Raw genomic sequence first — 21,719 nt, forward strand, 5'->3', positions numbered from 1 at the left:
ATGTCAATAAAAGAAGAAAGAAAGGAGTAAGTAGTGATTTTTGTGGAATACCATTAATCAGAGGCAAGATGAGAATTCATTTTTTCTAAAAGGAAGCTTTTTTGAGTCTGATTCAGGATAAGCTTTTTTTCACACATGCAGATTTAAATGGTACATGGTCTACTGTAAGTTTTCCAAGTTTTAAGTACTTACCATAGAGTAGTTGGTTTACTCATCAATAAAAGCCTTCTATGGCATCAATGAAGTCATTTTGGTTAGGGAGATAACTTGAGGCCAAAGACACCTTTTTCTTCCTTGAAACTTTTACAATGGTAAACTTGCATAGTGATTTTGCATTCTTCTACACATTTACCATAGCTTATCATATTTCTCTTACACTTATACATGCTTTCACATATTCTTTTATGAGGGGATAATTCAGTCGTACCTTCTTTTGATGTCTGTCAGTTATTATTTATATAAATAATGTATTAAAAATTAAAGATTTTGCACAAATATACCAGAAGAAAATATAACTGTCGAGACTCTGTGAGATACCTTTACAGCTTGTCATTGCAATGATGGCTGAAAAAGGATGATAAGAACTCTAAAATTAAAATGGGCCAGAGAGAACACTGAACAGAAAATGTGGCCTTAGGCAACATGATTGTTTCTCTCAGTATAATTTCTGTCAGCATGTGTCTAGCAAATGCTGCTGCTGGTATAAAACCATTCTCTCTTTAATCCAGGATTGTAACAAAGGTGTATTATTTTTTTCAGTTTTCTCTCCAGACGACTGTAGTTCTCAACCATAACCCATCAGACTAGTACATGATTTGAGTGAAAACATCCTTTTACCATGTAGACAGATGTCACTTCTCATCATGTATCATATATACACCAAGATGCATCTTTGACTCTATGGTTGTTGCAACTCAAATCTATTCGTTGAATATTTCTCATAAGTGGGGTTGCTCACTATGGAGTATTTTATGCATGTACACACTCACTTTGGCTTTGAAGATTGACATTTTTGGAAGTATTTATTTTTTTTAGACTGTGATATTTCTGTTTGAATTTTTTGCTTCATATAACAGTTGAGCTTACAATGAGCGCTTTGATTAAAGTTTTTTTTTTTAAAGGATTTAAAAAAAGCTTCCCAAGCTGTCAGTTTTTTTTTTTGGTTAGTTTTGATGTTGCTCTTTTTCCAGACTTTATCTTAGGTTAGGTTAACATTGGCTGGGGATAGTTTACTTCATTACGATACAGCGGCCTCTACTGGCTTGGTTCTCGCCCCCAGGTTTTGTTGCTTTTTGTAGGTGAAATGAGGCAATTGACTTAGCAGTGGAAACAGAGGTTACCTGTTAAACTTCAAACCTCCTGATCGGTATGAGGGTTCCATCGATAATCTAAAATGTTGAAGAAAAACGGGATTAAAATAAGATTTTTAAAAAAAAAAAAACATTCAAAAGAATCTGCAGGTTGCTTCCTTGTTATTCTGTTGCCTGTACAGTATGTCACACTTTTACATGTGCATGCAGTATATGTGGGTCACAGATGACCTACTCTGGCCCATCCAAACCAACTGTGTGTTAAAAGCATATTGCAATTATTTAATTGAACCAATTATACATTCATACAGGTCCCAAGGCAGTTTCCTGTTAAACCTGGTGTAGAATGGCCCATCTCTGACGAGCTCCCCAATTAGGTATATTTTCATTCTCTAAAAGAGAGGATGATCTTATTACTGCTTGCCTAAAACTTGTAAAGCTACCCTAACATAGATCTGCCATTAATACTGAGTTAAACTGGCGGTATTTAGATTGTAAGATGAATTTTAATTACTGACTAAACTAATTTTATTTGAACAGTGCATACTGTCTATTTAGGAAAACAGTAAATAATGAAATATAACTTACACTATTTTTCATTAAAATATTTACAGAATCCAGGTACTCGAGATGAGCATATGTTTGTGATAGTAACGTATTAAAAAGTGTTGTGACTGTGGTATGGTTAGTTATACACAATTTTATCTGCGGCACACCACAAAATAATTCCACAACTCTCTCACATTTTGCATTTCTATTAGCTACAGAGATCTCAAATGTGCAGTTTTTTTTTTTAACACATTTTACCAACACACATGTATTTTCATTTTAAAACATGCACTAGGTTAAAGAAATAATACTTTTCTTTTCACATTGGCAGCATAGAGTCAACTTTCTGATGTATTTTAGTCAAAGAAAGTGTGTGGCACATGGTTACACTTACCCTTTCATGTACCCATCATAATAGATGACAGTTAGGTTTAGAAAAACACATAAATGTATTACAGGCAGCAATCGTGACAGCTTGTTCTGGTCCACTGTAATTTCATTCAGCAGAGTGATAGCCAACTGTGTCAAATTCACAAACTGTGCACTTTTGTGAGTGCTCTACTACATACAAAAACCCCCCAAAAAAACAAGTTCTTATCTCCAGGGTAGATTTTAAACATGGACCAAAAACATTGAAACAGCAGTCCCACTCATCCTCTTAAATATTTATGTACTAATGGTATCCATTGGTGTCGTTTCACAAAAGGGGGGGGGGGGGGGGGGGGGGGCGGGGGCAAAGAATGCATTTAGGGGCCCCCTCTCCATAATAATAAAACTCTGCAACACACTTTATATATATTATTATTATTTATTTCTTAGCAGACGCCCTTATCCAGGGCGACTTACAATTGTTACAAGATATCACATTATACATTATTTCACATTATGAAGCTGGGATCGTCCGTCTCTCTCATTCTGCCCACGTCTGTTGCAGGAGCCCTTAACAGGGCTGATGCTCGCTGCGGTCTGACGCTCGGTCGCTGCCTTGCTCTTGGCGCTTGCCGTTGGTAGCCCTTAAAAGGACTGGTGGCTGCCGGGACCTTGGATAGGTAGGGAAGATTGGCTGCAATGGCGGGCCTTCTCCAAAGGTCACCGTCCCTCTCGCCTGTTGAAGGAAATCCAACCCTAGTGTGCAGCTGAGGACCAATGGGCACAGACAAACAACAGCCAATTACAGGGGAGACGCAGACAGCACCACACGCGCAGGTTACATTTACACATAGACACAGAGGGTGATCTTCACTGAGATCATTCTGCGCAGATTCTGTGCATAATGTGACCAATTTAGCCAACGATCTTTTAAGAATGATCTATGTGAATGCACCCATTGGCTAAATTCGTCAGATTATGCACAGAATCTGCGCAGAATGAGCTCCGTGAATGCACCCAGAGACAGGGTTATACAAGCAAACGGTGGGAACTACAGATCGGAAAGGGAACACAATACAGCGGGAATTACAGTAGCAACACAGTACAAAACATAATTGACGGATCGCTACAACATCAACCAGTACATCAAAATCAAGTTCTTTTTTTTTACCAATGATTTTTCAGTTGCCATTACAAGCCGATCACTCAGACGAGGATTGGTCATGGAAGTTCATAAATAGGTTTTAACCAAACTTAAAACAGAAAACAGATGCTCATTGTTTGCAGTGGTTACTGGAAGAGTGATGACCACTGGAAGAGTGATGGCTCATGGAATATTTCTCAGAGACCAACCACATCTACCCCCCCCCCCCCCCCCCGAAAAAACAGAATCATTTAAAGCAATTCCTTTTTTTTTATTTTAAAGCAAACCTATTTGTTAGACAGCTTTTATAAGCATTTCTTACGCGTTTTGTTTTTCTGTTTCGACAGCCAACTAGGAAATTACATAGTACTTGGAGGCTGTGTGGTCCAGTGGTTAAAGAAAAGGGCTTGTAACCAGGAGGTTCCCGGTTCAAATCCCCCTCAGCCACTGACTCATTGTGTGACCCTGAGCAAGTCACTTAACATCCTTGTACTCCGTCTTTCGGGTGAGACGTAATTGTAAGTGACTCTGCAGCTGATGCATAGTTCACACGTCTCTGTAAGTTGCCTTGGATAAAGGTCTCTGCTAAATAAGTACAGATACAGAAGTGGTGCTCCTGTTATGCTGCTCTCCATATACTGTACGTAAATATTTTCACTTGAAATAATTGCCATGAAAATAAATTGCTAGTCCTCATGAAAATAAATGTTCATAATTAATTATGGTTGATTTGCATTTCGTATTATTTTCACTACAAAACAGCCTCTGGCTGAAATCAAGATGTGGAAATATTTACCGGAGCTCCTCTGGACAGCTGGAATTTTAAGCCCTAAGTATAAGTAATAGCAAGTATCCTTTTAGAGTTGTACCAGCTCAAAAAGAGAATAAAAACTACAGGTGGCGTGAGTTTAGCTTTTCGTTCCGCTCATCGACTCGGTAACTTCTTAATTAGTTAAAATGGCACAGGCTACTATTATTTGCCATTTGCTTAGTTGCTGTGATGTGATATATGTTATAACTTAAAGTTAAAAGCTAAGCGCTTTTACTGACAAGTTTCCAGAACACATCTTGAACATAATTATTAGTAAAACGTACCTTTCTCTTTTTCTTTTTGTAACACAATAGTTGTTATCGTTAATTTTGAATTTCAACAAATGCAAATTATTACGATAACATAGGCTGTTTCTATGACGTTTTTTTTAGCCAGAACAATTTTAAAACATAGTAGAATTGCTGCTTTTGGCAAGAAAAAAGAGAACATTTCATTAAACAACGTTACATTGTCAGGCTTGTCGCTGCACTTTATGTCCCGAAGCAGGAACACTTTCCTTAAGCATTTTAACTTCTCACAGAAACTGCAATTTGGCCTCCCACCCCGTCGGTTCCCTGCAAATGACGCCTCAGAGGGTACCAGGTGTTGATTGTTTGTGTGTGTGTGTTTTATTATTATTATTTTTTATTTAAAGCACGATTAAGGATTTAAATTCATTTAAGTCACCAGGAGTTAAAAAAAAACAAACAAACAAAAAAACAAAGCAAAAACAAAAACAAAGATTTTGACACTGGAACTACATGAAAGAATAATGTTTTAAGACAGTGCTTTGAACGAAGGTGCCATGACGACAACAAAAACGATCTAATAAAACTATTATTAGTAGGCCTACCTTTGTTTTGTTATGAAAATGTTGTGTTTCTTCCCCTTTTTTTAAATAAGCAAATCATTAAAATAGATTACAATACAGATCCTGACGCTTCTGCTGGGTCACATGCTCTGATTGCTGCTATACGAAATGGAGTTTCATCTGTAACATTGGTAAATAGATTGATAGATGTAAATACTGCCGCTGTTTAACTATGTTAATCCAACTGGGGTTTTCCCCCTGGGTAGAACCACGTATTAGAATGTCTACCAACTACCGTGCATACAATAAAAATACAATGAAATGAGTTTCGTGAAAATTTTAGTTCATACATTTTAGGGTGGCAGTATAAAGACCCGCCAGGTATCGGAAAGCAGCAGGACCTTCCTCTATATCGTTGTATTTGTATCGTTGTAGCTACATTTTCTAAATTGAAGTACAAAATACAATCAAATAATCAAAAAAATTTACAAAAAAGGGTAAAACGGATAACCCCATACTAACTGAATAATTCGAACACCACTCAAATTCCCATTTTTTAATTGAGCAACGATTTAGTGTGGTTCGTTAAAGGCTTCCATTTTACAGGAAGAACCACAACTCCCAAAATGCTTTGCAAACGACACCTCAACCGGGCTTGTTGGTTAAGACACACCTACATTAACATTTAATTGGACAGTCACTCTTTGCTGATTGGTTCTCTGCGTGGAGCAGGGTAGGTTGTTTCTGTGTTTGGGTGCAGTAGCTGTAAAAATGGCTGCAGATGCAGGGAGATACAGGAGTGCCATGAGCAAAAGCAAAGACCCTTCGGGGTTACTCATCTCTGTGATCAGGTATGGCAGATAAAATACTACAGGAACAACGCACACCGCTGTGCAATGTCTGGTAGAGAAAAGTTAGCTTCTTCAAAGACTATTATGTGCAACGTTGGCCAGGCTTTACTTCATATCCTGTTGGACCATAATACAACTGCATGTCACGAGAAATAATAACTCAGAATCCAATCAAGAAAAGATTTATATGAGATTATTTATACCCACTGATTGTTATTGTCGTTTTAAGAATCTGTATTATTTCCTGTTCGGTTGAAAGGTCACAACGGTTACTAATTTGTGTATAGAAGTTAACATTGGTGTTTACCCCTTTTCTTATTCATGTCAAATGTTATTTGTAATTAAACACTACTTAATTTCAGCAGTGGTAATTACATGCAGTGTCTTAGGTGGGACGTACTAAAACGAATGACAAAAAAAGGAATGACGATTGAAAACAATTGACAAAAAGGAATGGCAGCATATATCTTTAAAACCGATAAACTGATCCTAAAACCCCTTATCCCTGTGATAGTAGAGAGTCTAATAAATAACCTAAAAGTGGAATGACAGCCTTGGAATACCAACAATACAGTAAAACAGAAATAATAGGAATGACTTTAGTTAAGTAAAACAGTAAGGTAGGAGGTTTGTACATGTTATAATCAAACAACTACATTGGTAAATCAAAATTACAGAGAACAACATACTGTGTAAATGAGGGCTCCCATGTTTCCCAAGGTCATTTCTACAATGTGTCTGACGATGTGCCTGTCCATGAAGGCTCTACCGTGTGGTCGTTGAACGCGACAGGAGTTATGCATCCTAAGGTGAAGGCAGTAACGAAAGTCAAGAACAGCTACCATATGGTAAAGCCTTCATCGAGAGGACACTATCACTTATTTTTCTCATTATTTTCTTTTACCTTGAACTTGTAATGATTCAGCGGGTACCCTTCGGTTGAGAAAAGTTTAAGGAAAATAGACCCAAAAATGTTCATAAAGGATCACATACATGATGATGTGACGTTCCAGCGGGCATCTATTATCTATTAGAAGCCCCCTAGAGCTAGAAGCTGACTGGCTGATGATACTGAATCATTGTCTAATGTTAACTAATGCTTGTATTATATCTCAACTTTGTTAGAACACTGTCTACCAGTGCTGATGTTCAGGACAGGGAGGTAGAGAAGAGCCGTCTGGAGGAAGCCTATGAGAAATGTGACCGGGACTTGGATGATCAGATTGTACAGCACTACACCGAGCTGACCACTGCCATCCGCACATACCAGAGCATCACAGAGCGCATTACCAACTCCCGCAACAAAATCAAACAGGTGAAAACGTTCTTAAAAGGTGTGGCTGTAAAAAAATGAAGAGTTTCCCTGCCATATTGTTTGAACCTCTGGCCATATGAATGATCTTTGCAGCTGGTACACAACTGTATTCTGTAACTGATTTTTAAACTGAAGTTCCATTACAGGTGGTGACCAGTAAAAAAAAAAAAAAAGAAAACGTTTCTGTGGCACAAATATTTAATCAATGGTACAATCTTTTACACAAATTATTCGATCTGAATATGCCATTGTCCTCACATTAGGTCTCCAGAGATGCTTTGTTTTTATTCACCAAAAACTCAAATTTCTAGTTTTTTGTTACTTTTTTTAATGTATATTTACTGGGCTACAGTGATTGGCTTGCCTTATCTGTAACCTCAGTGTTTGCTTTGTAATTGCACACATACTGTGTGGTCCAGTGGTTAAAGAAAAGGGCTTGTAACCAGGAGTTCCCCGGTTCAGATCCCACCTCAGCCACTGACTCATTGTGTGACCCTTAACCTCCTTGTGCTCCGTCTTTCAGGTGAGACGTAGTTGTAAGTGACTCTGCAGCTGATGCATAGTTCACACACCCTAGTCTCTGTAAGTCGCCTTGGATAAAGGCGTCTGCTAAATAAATAAATAATAATAATAATAATAATAATAATAATAATAATAATAATAATAATAATAATAATACTATTGTAGCCTTCTTGAAATCAGTTTTGGTGAAAGTGGTCCGTAATGATGTGCTTGCTTAATCTTTAGAATTTCCTGGTGTCTTTTATGGCAAAGCTATAGGCTGTGCTCTCCATCATTTCCTACTCCCTGTGGCACTTCATAATGATAGTATTATACAGTGGTCATGTAGCACTCCTTCCAGCATGCCATTAACACAAACAAAATCTAAGCGAGATGCTTGATCTATTACTGATAATGTTAATGATTGGAAAATACTAAGAGAACCCAGGCTTTGTTGCTACTGAATATTTTATTGGAGACTCGAATTACTATTTTAGTTTTGGTAGCGAGACCTTTTTTCTTATTTATTTAACTTAAAGCTGTCTCAAATAAGATATTAAAATCAACCAAAAAAAATTCCACTACTAGTTAGTCAGAAAATAACCCCCCCCCCCCCCCCCCCCCACAGTTACTGGAGTAAGTAATTAAGGACGGTGACGTTAACCTGTCCATTATGCTTGCAGGTGAAAGAGAACCTGCTGTCCTGTAAGATGCTCCTGCACTGTAAGCGCGACGAGCTGCGGAAGCTTTGGATCGAGGGGATTGAACACAAGCACGTCCTTAATCTGCTGGATGAGATCGAGAATATTAAACAAGTGCCTCAGAGGCTGGAACACTGCATGTCAAGCAAACACTACCTTCATGCCACCAATATGCTGGTAAGAACTGTGTAGAAGAAATGTTAATAACAATTAATAAATGTATTAATTTTAATTTGGTGATTGATCTATTCTTCTTTAAAATACATTTGAATTGGTTTGGAATGAATTACTTCACACAGGCATGAAGTACAAGCTTTATCATTACAAGAAGCCTCTAATTGTGAAAAGTACAAAACAGAGGCCGTTTTATCAGAAATATTATTTCGATATTGTAGGGAAATTGAATTATTTTACACGTTTGCACTACATACTACTTTTTTGTTTTGTACAATTGAGAGATTCCGGTATTCTTATTAAAACAAATAATAAACAGCTTTAACTAAAGTTAAATGTTAGTTTTCTCTCTTTTAAACTTGTTCTGAATTGGAGAGGTGTGGCCATTTTGGTCTGGTGAGAACCTGATCCCAGGCTGAAAAAAAGATTAGACCTGCTATACCCTTTCATTGGAGAGAGGTACCCCTTTAATCCAGGCTTCCTGAAATGAATATAATTGATTCAATGTATCCCTCCCTCTCTAATTAATGCAGACACATAAAAACATTCCTGCTAACTGGATCACCCTTCTTTATTATTATCTTTTATATTCCATTCAGATTAATTGAAGTAATTGTGCCAGTGATGCATGCTTCAGATGTCTGCATTTAAATTGAAATTATAATTCCCTCATTGTCTTGATATGCCAGCAAAAGATGGCTGGTTCCAGGTTTCATTATCACTCACTATACTCCAGCTGCTGTTTCTAATGCATAAAGATTAATTTTGGATAGAATTATTAATGCAACACTGGCAGCTGATCTGTTCAGGAATGATGTGAAGTTTAAGTTGAATTAAAGAGATGGGATGAAAGATTGTTGTGATCTGTTGAAGATTATTGGATTTTACGTTTGTAATAGATGTTGGCAGTAGAAATTGCACCTTATTGGCCGCCCGTCTGTTGATGAAATGTTAGCCAAATACATCTGTTTTGAGAAACATTGGCGGTCACGCTGACCCCCGAGTTAGTTGGAAAAGTCTTGTGAGGCTCCATATAGCTCATTGCTGAATAATATAAATATTTATTGTCATTCAAGTGCAGTGCAATCTTGAAGATTGGACCATTTCTATCTAATTGGGCAAAATATGGGCTGCAGCAGCACACACTGATGGATGTTCATAATTTAATTATGATCTCCTGAGTACTTAGTTTGAGACCATTATAAACTTCAGTCAGTGAAAGAAATGTGATTACAGGCTTGCACCTCTCATCTTCCATATTTAAGTACTGTATTTTGGCCAAATCCCTTCTTTTTGGTGCTCCTTCTGTTCCATCAGAAGACCTGAGTAGATCAGAGCTCTCCACACAGCTGTTCTTTGTCTACGAGTGTATCTTCTTTGGCACAGCCTTGGTTTATGGAATTACTTCCTGGATGGCGTTGTGCCTTTTTCAGACCTACTGTAGCATTTTGACTCATACGCTTGCTCACTGTCTCTCTTGAGCAAGCTGTACCTCTCAAGATCATGGCCATGAATACAATGGCCCTGTTACCACGAGGATCTGAAAAAGACAAAAACTCCCACTGCGTGCTACCGATTACAGCTATTTAACTCAATCAAAAACATGTTTTAAACCATTTTCTGAAATGAAAGGTCCACTTGGGACACAGTTGGTTTATTCACTGGAGCACCAAGGAAGTGTTAGTGGGTGTAAGCAGACTCCACTTACCCATTTTGATATTAAATGATGACCTGCCTGTCTGTCCATTGGCACTTGCGTACATTATTCATCACTAGTTTTTGTTTTATATAAACCGTTCTTCATTGAATGTAAGTAAGGCAACATTTGTTTAATTTTTACATTTTAAATTAGTTTTTCATGTTAATTGTGCAACAACGCTCTGCCACTTAATGTGGTATTGTATTCTTTTAATCTTTTATATGTGCCTTTGAGGAAATCTTTATTACAGGCCACTTTTTCTGCATTACAGGATATTTATCATACCATTCTGTTCCTATCACTACAATACTTGATTATTCCCTTTTGTTTGCCATCACTAGTGCTTAGTTACTTTAATTGCTCTTCACAGCTGTGACTAACAACACTTTTAACTGTCACCCATCATCTGAATGTCACGAAACAGCTGCTGACAGGAAACTATTTTTTAAATATCTAAACAGCCAACCAACCAAAAAAAAAAAAGGAAAACTCGGCTATAACCATCGTTTCTTATGAAGGTATCGCTTTGTATCCTTTTATTCTCCATACTACCAAAACACAAAGACGTCTTTATATTTGTTTAGTCATTCTGTCATGGTTGATTTCTCCTAATAAGGTAATGTTTGTGTATCCCATTTGTAGTACTGTATGTGGTGTTCTCTTATTTTTATTTTTATTTTTTTGGTTGCTGTGGACATTTTCTAACACTTATCCCAATACATGTATCTAATTTATTTTATTCTATTAGCTCAGAGGTGATATATCACGTTAGTCTGTTACAGCTAATGCTGCTTCATTTGCATTGACACATACTTGACCTAGAACCTTAGCTCTCTCTCTTAATGCACCAACAAGCACTGATCTCTCTGTGGAGCATTATCATTTGGCCATTAGCTCAACTAATAAAAAACATTCATTTAGTTTAATGAAGATTTATTAAATATAAACATGTAATAACTGAGGTGGTAATGAAAGTAGAGTGTGTCATGTATACTGATAGGACTTGGTTGAGCTTAGTGGACCGTGGCTTCTTGTTATTTTATTGCTCGGATGCAAATGAGGAGGGCAGTGTGAACAGGCTGGCTGGTGGTGACGTCAGGCCAGGAAGCAAGACAGGACTGGTGAGTGAGTGCGCTGTTGCGACGGTTTATTATAAATAAAAGGTTTAAACAAATAAAACACTTTACAAAACAGAAGGCATGTTGGCAAAAAGAAATAGACAAAGAAACAAACACTGACACTAATTGTGCACTCCCCGTGCCCCCACACAAATACCCACTTTAATCTGCACGTGAAATGATTGTGCAATACCTGTGCCTAAGTACAAATATACATTTTACATAACCCACACTTCGTGCACCACTACACACATACATATAAACATCCCACATACAACATAAAACACAAAACACACACGGGCGAGGCACCTTACCACAGGCAGATTTAAAGGTTTCTTATTGTCAATGTAGTGTTGAATATAAAACGGTTGCTATTCTCTCCTGAACGGATCCAAGAATGTGTTTTTTTTTTTTTATTCCAACCTTTGGAATTCCTTAACTAGTGGGTTGTTTATAAGTGAAGTTTTAATAAATTTAACCTATGAGGAGGCAGTGTTGGTCCAGTGGTTAAAGTCCAGGGCTTGTAACCAGAAGGTCAACGGTTCAAATCCCACCCCTGCCACTGACTGACTCACTGTGTGACCCTGAGCAAGTCACTTAACCTCCTTGTGCTCCATCCTGCGGATGAGATGTTAAATCAGTGTCCTATTGTAAGTGACTCTGCATATAATGCACAGTTCACAGCCTGCCCTGAGCATGCGCTTTGGTGGTTCACTATGAAAGGTGCTATAGAAAAATAGATATATTATTATTATTATTATTATTATTATTATTATTATTATTATTATTATTATTAAGCAGTTTAGGGACCTACTGTAAATTAGCCTGGTGGCTATTTGGTAATCTCAAAGTTTGTAAATTATGGCATGACTATCATTGATCTACTATTTATACATAGAGGAAAACAAGAACAAACTGAAAAGCCCTTGTTTTTCATGTAACCCCAGGATTGATTAATGCCTTGCAATAAACTTCAACATGGGGGGATTTGGGCCATTTACGTGCAAATGTCTCTGCGAGTGATAATCTCTGGATGTGATCTTGGTAATGGTAATACTTTTTTTTTTTTTTTTTATTGTATCACATTGCAATATCTCCACTGAGGCAGGACGAAAAATGTGTAAGAATTGAAACATAAGGACTAATGGACTAAAGACGGGCAGTATCATACGTTTAGGACTAATGAATTGTTTTATTCTTCTGCTTGGCAACCAATGCAGATTTCCTTTTTGATGCTCAGGATAACTCTATGGTATTGTTTATATTTTTGCCAGTTTATTTTATGCAAATAGGAGTGGGGAGATTTGGTTGAAAGCTAATTAATAGTAAAAGTATCAGAGTTAATCACTTAGATAGCTGGGTGCTAATATGGCCTATAATTATCTTTTTTTATTTAAAAGCCACAGGTGTATAAATAGGGTGATCACTGGTGTTAGTTAGAGTAATGATTAGTTGATGTTGGTGAGAGGTGGAGGTAGATGTTTTGTGTTCCATGCTGTCCTGTCCTGTGTTTACGTTTCCGTGAGTGTTTTTATTTTTGCCCTTGTGCCGTTTTGTTTTGTTAATGTGTTTTTGTAAGTTGTCTGTTCTGTGTTGTAAACAAACGTGCGCATTAGCGTTTCACTGCAGCTTTTCTGTGTCTGAGTCTTCCTGATAAGTAACAGCCTTGTCAGTGACACTGTCCTGTCACAGGTGGTGTTAGAAGTGGGACAGCACTCCTAGAGACTCAGACCAGAAGAACAAGTTTTGAAATAAATGAAAAAGAAATGAAGAAAGGGGCGAGTGGCCGGTCCCGGGGGCAAGCGAGGGAGGTGCTGCCTGTCCGAGTGCCAGAGGAGGAGGCCAGAGGGGGGCCTCAAGCTACTGCCTCATCTGCGGGGAGTGGGGGAACTTTGTGCTCAACTGCCCCCTCCCAACAGAGAAGCCTGTGCCAGCACCAGTGGGAGGAGCCACTGTCGTCACTGCTGCACTACCCTGCACCCCTGCCAGCTACATGATAGGAGGGCAGCTGGGACGCCTACTTCAGTGCGCTCAAGGTCTCGAGTTGGTGCCCCACCTGCAGGGAGTGAGGGCACTTCCCGGTCAACTGCACCCTCTCGGAGGAGGAGGAGGAGGAACCACTGCCGGAGGGCAGCTGGGATGCCTACCTCAGCGCTCTCAAGGTCTTGAGTTGGTGTCCCGCCTGCGGGGAGTGGGGGCTGCCGAAGTGCCCCGTGCTGATGTCAGCATTGCCACTGCCAGCGCCACCACTGCCGGAGTGTGTAGCACCACCTTCGCCACAGGGAGAGGCCCCGCTGCCTCCGGCGCCACAGGGAGAGGCCCCGCTGCCTCCGGCGCCACAGGGAGAGGCCCCGCTGCCTCCGGCGCCACAGGGAGAGGCCCCGCTGCCTCCGGCGCCACAGGGAGAGGCCCCGCTGCCTCCGGCGCCACAGGGAGAGGCCCCGCTGCCTCCGGCGCCACAGGGAGAGGCCCCGCTGCCTCCGGCGCCACAGGGAGAAGCCCTGCTCTCTTGATAATACACAAACACAGTTTTGCCTGTTTTACGTAGCACTTGTTGTAATACTTTTATCAACAAAATAATTGAATAAAATGTTTCTTAAATGTATGCATTTCTTTTTTTTTGCGTTATGTTCCAGAATATATTTTTTCCAGTTGTTGCGGATTCTTTTCATACAAATTTGCAGCTTCAGTTCCTACTGTTTATTCCCAAGGCAATGAGCTGCAGCAACACTCAATTCTTCTGTTCTGTTCTCCTGCTAGGTCTCTGCAGTGAACTCTTTAGAAGGCCCTCTTCTTCAGGTGGAGGGTCTCAGTGACCTGCGACTGGAACTCCACATGAAGAAGCTAAACATGCACATGGTCCTCATTGATGAACTACACAGGCATCTGTATATCAAATCCACAAGCCGTGTGGGGAATAAGAATAAGGAAAAGGGCAGGTAAGTGGTATTATTATTATTATTATTATTATTATTATTATTATTATTGTTTTGGAGGGAAGATCAAACCAGTCTGAACTGAGACACTATTGGCCCAAGTTAAGCTGTGCTCAGACTAGGCTATAAAACTGACCGGAGACTGATTCCAGACCTATCTTACTGTTCACACTAACCCTCAGATTAGTCAGAAGCCAGTTCAATTCATACCTGCTGGGGAGCAGATTTGCACAAGATCGGTTTAAGTAAAGCCTGAATAGACAAATCGGTTCAATAATGGTCTTTTAATGTCCTGGACAAAGCCACTGATTTATGTAATGATACAATTCTGTATATTCTCTTTCACAAAGAAATACATGACTAAATACATATCAGACTATATTGTAATATTTATTGTATAACAAGGTATATATTTTATCTGTAAGTGATCTCGATATAACTATATGTTGGTTTCGTTCTTGTCAGAACTATTTTCTGTTGAATTGGTCTGAAATCGGTTGTAGTCTGAACACAGCTTTGGCAGTGCAGGCTGGTCGATCTCTGTCTCTCTAACTTGCACTGTTGGAGAAAGTTAAATTGTGAGGGTCTGGAACCAACTCCCCAGTAATGTTGTTGAAGCTGACACCCTGGGATCCTTCAAGAAGCTGCTTGATGAGATTCTGGGATCAATAAGCTACTAACAACCAAACGAGCAAGATGGGCTGAATGGCCTCCTCTCGTTTGTAAACTTTCTTATGTTCAGTCCCTACTAGAGATGAGAGGTGGGACTGCAGAAAAAAACAAAGAACCATAGGCAGAATGGAGGGCTGTCAAATCATATACAGTCAGTGAAGTATTGGAGGTGACTGGAATAATATACAGCAACTGTATAAAAATGTGATACATGTAAGTGATCTTTGGCCAAATTGGACTGATGGCTATTATGTGGCATTATACACTATTGTATAAAAAGCAGGGATCTGAAATGAAAGTATTTTTTCTCATACTGGCAATAAAAAGCAGATCTTACTCTCATTAGGGTCATTCCACACCAGCTCAACCAGAAAAGGGGCATTTTGCTAGAAAAATTCACCTGGGGGTTTTTTTTTTTTTTTTAAATTTCCCCTTCGAGCTGTGACCTGGCAAAGGTCAACCAAAAGTGACTCTGACCAGAAAAATCACCCTGGGCTCAACTTAGACGCTACCATCATATGTAGCACCTTGTTCGACTCGTAATGAATAGGATTTTCGAGAAAAAAATACCAGGAGCACCTAACCCACTTTTGGCAGTACCAAAATATTTTGCTTGTAGATGTACATGTTTTTCTCTCAAGCCCTATTCATTACGAGTCAAACAAGGTGCTACACATGATGGTAGGGTCTAAGTTGAGCCCAGGGTGATTTTTCTGGTCAGGGTCAATTTTTCACTTTCGGTTGACCTTTGCCAGGTCACAGCTCGAAGGGGAAATTGATTAGCATTTCTGAACTCAGCGGGCCCGAAAACTCCCAGGTGAATTTTTCTAGCAAAATCTGAGACGGTCGGGCAACGGCTCTGGTTGAGTTGATGGAATGACTCATTAGCAATAAAAAGGAATAATCACCCCAGAATTAAACTGTGCTTTGCTGTACTGAAATAAACTTAAACTTAAATGTGGTGATTAAAGTTCTGGCCTTTAACCTTACAACATGGGGCAAAGAGCATCATCATACAAGACAATAATAAATAAATGCTGTATCAAGCACATTATGCTTAGGCTATAGACTTTATTAGGCCCTCTGCTTACGTTATTGGATCTAATGTGTTTTGTAAATGAGTTAGAATGTATTTTTTTATTGACAGTTTTATCATCCAAGGGGCATAAAGAATTGCCATTTGCAAGCCACTGACCTCTCTCAGTGCAGCGGCTTCCATTTCAACCAGGCAATTAATTTATTATTTTGCTGCTTTTTTATATTGCGTATTTAGTGTACTGTAATAACTGAAGTTGTTAAGCCAAATTAAATTAAAATGTTTGTTTTCAGCAATGTAAGGGTACATGATGAATCCAATGGGCCATGTAGAGTTGTTTTTTGATTGAAATATATTTTTTAATTAAGGATGAAAACTAATATTTAAGTGAAATTATAACCCAAATAGTATTCTATTTATCTTGCAAGCAGTATTGTAGATAAGAGTAAATTTGTTTTATTTTTCATTGCAACAAAAGTTATCCTTTTTATATTCTTTTTTTTATATGATTTTTCTTTACACCATTCAGGTGTGCAATAGCATTTACTTGGAGTTGTGTGGTTCTCTGTTTGGTTAAGGCAGGAGTTGACAGCAAGGATGTTTAGTCCAAGTGCATCAGTGCTTGCAGTGATAGCTGGGCCCTATTCTTCTTATGTCTTGGCCTAACCAAGGTAACCTCCTTCCTAAGCCTGAAGGCTTCTGGGGCAGGTACTGTAAGAAATGCTTGTTTCTGAGACCTTGGCAAATGCATTGATGGCACAGCTAGTATTACATTTTCTCTATATTTGTTATGCTTTTTTTAATTATTATTTATTTCTTAGCAGACGCCCTTATCCAGGGCGACTTACAATTGTTACAAGATATCACATAATTTTTAAATACAATTACCCATTTATACAGTTGGGTTTTTACTGGCGCAGTTTAGGTAAAGTACCTTGCTCAAGGGTACAGCAGCAGTGTCCCTCACCTGGGTGAACCCACGACCCTCTGGTCAAGAGTAGTGGAAAAGTCCTGAGCATTAAATGGTGCAGCTCTGCTCATTTTTCCTACCCTTGACGTAAAATACACTTGGGTTGAGTGCTTAGTTCTGAATATGATACATGTCTCTGTTTTGTAGCGTCAGGTCAATTGTTCTAGTATGGGAATTCCATAGCTGTATACTTACCTAATATACAGACGTGCTCAAATTTGTTGGTACCCTTACAGCTCATTGAAATAATGCTTCATTCCTCCTGAAAAGTGATGAAATTAAAAGCTATTTTATCATGTATACTTGCATGCCTTTGGTATGTCATAGAATAAAGCAAAGAAGCTGTGAAAAGAGATGAATTATTGCTTATTCTACAAAGATATTCTAAAATGGCCTGGACACATTTGTTGGTACCCCTTAGAAAAGAGAATAAATAATTGGATTATAGTGATATTTCAAACTAATTAGTTTCTTTAATTAATATCACACATGTCTCCAATCTTGTAATCAGTCATTCAGCCTATTTAAATGGAGAAAAGTAGTCAATGTGCTGTTTGGTATCATTGTGTGCACCACACTGAACATGGACCAGAAAAAACAAAGGCGAGAGTTGTCTGAGGAGATCAGAAAGAAAATAATAGACAAGCATGGTAAAGGTAAAGGCTACAAGACCATCTCCAAGCATCTTGATGTTCCTGTGACAACAGTTGCAAATATTATTAAGAAGTTTAAGGTCCATGGAACTGTGGCCAACCTCCCTGGGCGCGGCCGCAAGAGGAAAATCGACCCCAGATTGAACAGAAGGATAGTGCGAATAGTAGAAAAAGAACCAAGGATAACTGCCAAAGAGATACAAGCTGAACTCCAAGGTGAAGGTACGTCAGTTTCTGATCACACCATCCGTCGCTTTTTGAGCGAAAGTGGGCTCCATGGAAGAAGACCCAGGAGGACTCCACTTTTGAAAGAAAAACATAAAAAAGCCAGACTGGAATTTGCTAAAATGCATATTGACAAGCCACAATCCTTCTGGGAGAATGTCCTTTGGACAGATGAGTCAAAACTGGAGCTTTTTGGCAAGTCACATCAGCTCTATGTTCACAGATGAAAAAATGAAGCTTTCAAAGAAAAGAACACCATACCTACAGTGAAACATGGAGGAGGCTCGGTTATGTTTTGGGGCTGCTTTGCTGCGCCTGGCACAGGGTGCCTTGAATCTGTGCAGGGCACAATGAAATCTCAAGACTATCAAGACATTCTGGAGCGAAACGTACTGCCCAGTGTCAGAAAGCTCTGTCTCAGTCACAGGTCATGGGTCCTCCAACAGGATAATGACCCAAAACACACAGCTAAAAGCACCCAAGAATGGATAAGAACAAAACATTGGACTATTCTGAAGTGGCCTTCTATGAGTCCTGATCTGAATCCTATTGAACATCTATGGAAAGAGCTGAAACTTGCAGTCTGGAGAAGGCACCCATCAAACCTGAGACAGCTGGAGCAGTTTGCTCAGGAAGAGTGGGCCAAACTACCTGTTAACAGGTGCAGAAGTCTCATTGAGAGCTACAGAAAACGTTTGATTGCAGTGATTGCCTCTAAAGGTTGTGCAACAAAATATTAGGTTAGCGGTCCCATCATTTTTGTCCATGCCATTTTCATTTGTTTTATTATTTACAATATTATGTTGAATAAAAAATCAAAAGCAAAGTCTGATTTCTATTAAATATGGAATAAACAATGGTGGATGCCAATTACTTTTGTCAGTTTCAAGTTATTTCAAAGAAAATTGTGCATTCTTCGTTTTTTGTGGAGGGGTACCAACAAATTTGAGCACGTCTGTACATGCATAATAAAATGATGGCAGATGAATCATTACTTGTTGTTTTAGAGCTTTCACGTCAGCTGTAACATCTTGACCCACATTTAAAGAGAAAAAAAAGAAAAAATTATGTCTTTCATTGATCAAAAGATATTAAAGTGTTTTAAGGATACTTCACTAACCATTGTATTTGTATTCAATGAAGCTCATCTGCAAAAGACACCTCTCCAGTTCCCCTGATTGATGTCACCAACTTGTCAACCCCCCGGAAATTCCTGGATGCCTCACAGTACAACACTCCTGGGGCTGTGACTGGTAAGGAGTAGTCTGCACCAAAAGGACTCATTTTGCTTTCATATATGAAGAGTGCGAAAAAGAGGTGTTCATTATCTAGAGACCAAGATCTGATTGCTATACTTACATTTCTTACACTATTGGTGTACTGTATAATTGGAAAGGTATTTTTCAGAGAAGTTTTGTCCTTGATGTCGATAAAATACAGTGGTTCGGGTTTAAACAATTGAATACCGTTCCACTCAGTAACAAGATAAAATCTGTTTCACGTTTGGAAAAACAACATGGAAAATGATGCTGGAAATTCGTATAACCTTTGACATTTTTGATGTTTAATAAATGTCAAGAGGAGTATTTCGATTTTTTGCAGTTATTTTTAAGTTTCTCTATTGTATTCAGACTGTTGTAGTAATGATATCATTAGTACATACATCACAGAAATCATTAAAACCATTAGGATATTATTATTATTTGTTTATGTTATTATTCGTTTATTTAGCAGACGCCTTTATCCAAGAAGACTTACAGAGACTAGGGTGGGTGAACTATGCATCAGCTGCAGAGTCACTTATAACAACATCTCACCCGAAAGACAGAGCACAGGGAGGTTAAGTGACTTGCTCAGGGTCACACAATGAGTCAGTGAGAGCAGGGATTTGAACCGGGGACCTCCTGCTTACAAGCCCCTTTCTTTAACCATGGACCACTGTGTAGGGTCACAGTAGAGCACATGCTTTATCTTTCATACAGATAATGGGGATGCCTCTGTGTAGACTTTTCTGTGCTATTCCAGGTCAAAAGCAGACACCAGCCCTTCAAAAGAAATACTTTATTCTGCCGGGTGCGTGGAGTTGATGTAAAGGCAAAAGTGGGGGAGGGGCATTGACTCAAGACAGGGGCGAAATAACAAGGAATATTACTGTAATATTTTTAACATTAGCTAGATAGATTACATTGAGAATTAGGCATGTTTAAAATTCAAAAGGTAAAGCACAGCACACAGTTACGCTAAAGAATCAAGTGCAGTTGCAGTTTTCACTTTTAAAATGTAAATTACTCTGCGTGTGTGAAAGATACACGGTTGTCCGTTCTTGACTTTTCTTAAAAACGTATTAAATACCCTGATGGCGTTTGAAAGGCAGGATCCCCCCCAAAAAAAAAAAAATGTTATAATCCCCTCTACCTTTGACTGACTTTTACAATACATTTTTTTTATTTTGAATATAACCTAACATATTCTATTGTATTTTTTATATACAAGCCTGTTGTTATCTCTACTGGACTTAGCAGCCATGAATTCCTTCGTTTTGTACAAGGAATGAATGAAATATCAGTAGCAGAGATTTCATCTTGAAGCTAGCCACAGCGCTTCGGCAGAAACATTTCAATCAGAAAACTACAAAGCTGCAGGCTGCAGCAGCTCAACCTGGATTCTGTGCTGCACCGAGTGACACACACACACACGCGCGCGCGCGCACACACACACACACACACACACACACACACACACACACACACACACACACACACACACACACAATAGAAAACATACTTTCATTTTTAATTAAAAACGACTCGTTTTTACAGTTTTGTATGTACATATATACCTGTTTACACACTAGTTTCTTTTGAAATGTTTATTATAGTTTTTCATTTTTTGAAGTAGTGCTTTGTATGTGGTAAGTTAGAAAATAACCCCTTTTATGTTTAATTGTTCATTTAAATACGGCGTTTCAGCTGTAAAGATGTTTGATATGATGTGTTGAATGAAACTTTTGAGTTGTAGTCGATAGTTTGTCTTTCATTTTAATATTGATATTTAAATTGTAATCATCATAATGACTGCCGGCGGCGGTTTTAGGTATGAGTATAACCGCGGCGGTTCTAGTGTTAAATGGTGTAATACAAAGTAAAGGGTTTGCCTGAAAAAAGGGTGCTGCGTAAGTCAACTGTAATGTAATTTTAAATGTTCATAAAACACACATTAACCTTTAAAGCTGAAGTCTTATTGTGTAAAAAAAAAAAAAAAAAAAAAAATGGTTTGTAGCCTAACAGGAAAGCGTAATCAATCGCTCTCAGGGTCTGTATTGTCGGATCCAAAACGAAAAGTGCTTACAATGTATTCAATCAATGCACAGAGCAACTACTGTACTGCACAGCTTGTTCTACTCCCTTGAAGCACAATATTTGAAATCTCAGGCATTATTTGCGCATGGTTATTTTTTTTATTTTTTTATTTTTTGTGCATGGTTATTAGAAACGGTGAAAAATTGACATTCAGCTGAAAGTGTTGGTGGGGCGATAGTTCAAACATGGGCGTTGACTCGACAGAATCCGGTATATGCAAACTAGGAATTTACATGTTTTAACTAAAGGTTTACTTTATACCAGTGGGGACATCAACGTTTAGTTGAATGGAAATGAAGCTAAACCCTTAGGATTGGTTTGATATGCTTATGATATACTGTCTTTCTTTTTCAAGCCAAATAAGATCCTTTCAGTAGTTTCCATACTGATAGTTTGTAAGTTGGCATCTTTTCTGACGCTTTATCAGATTTTAAAAATACCTCCGCCACTTCTTTGTTTGCTATTAGATCATCCTTAATTATTTTTGTTTACAGGAAATTTGCAATAAAGGTAAA

General features: G+C 38.6%; 1 protein-coding gene across 2 annotated transcripts in view; it reads left to right on the plus strand.

Annotated features, from left to right (window-relative positions):
• The first annotated feature begins 5,701 nt into the window (after positions 1-5,701).
• Positions 5,702-21,719, plus strand: part of LOC117415271 (exocyst complex component 4-like) — a 133,247-nt gene continuing 117,229 nt past the window's right edge. For both annotated transcript variants that reach the window (XM_034025390.3, XM_034025391.3), the window contains exons 1-5: positions 5,702-5,845; positions 6,971-7,160; positions 8,345-8,539; positions 14,114-14,292; positions 18,989-19,098. In XM_034025390.3, coding sequence (XP_033881281.1) covers positions 5,766-5,845; positions 6,971-7,160; positions 8,345-8,539; positions 14,114-14,292; positions 18,989-19,098 — 754 coding nt within the window. In that variant the 5' untranslated portion in view covers positions 5,702-5,765. The remainder of the gene's footprint in view (positions 5,846-6,970; positions 7,161-8,344; positions 8,540-14,113; positions 14,293-18,988; positions 19,099-21,719) is intronic.

Source organism: Acipenser ruthenus, chromosome 7 (assembly GCF_902713425.1).
Source record: "Acipenser ruthenus chromosome 7, fAciRut3.2 maternal haplotype, whole genome shotgun sequence".
Taxonomy (NCBI): domain Eukaryota; kingdom Metazoa; phylum Chordata; class Actinopteri; order Acipenseriformes; family Acipenseridae; genus Acipenser; species Acipenser ruthenus.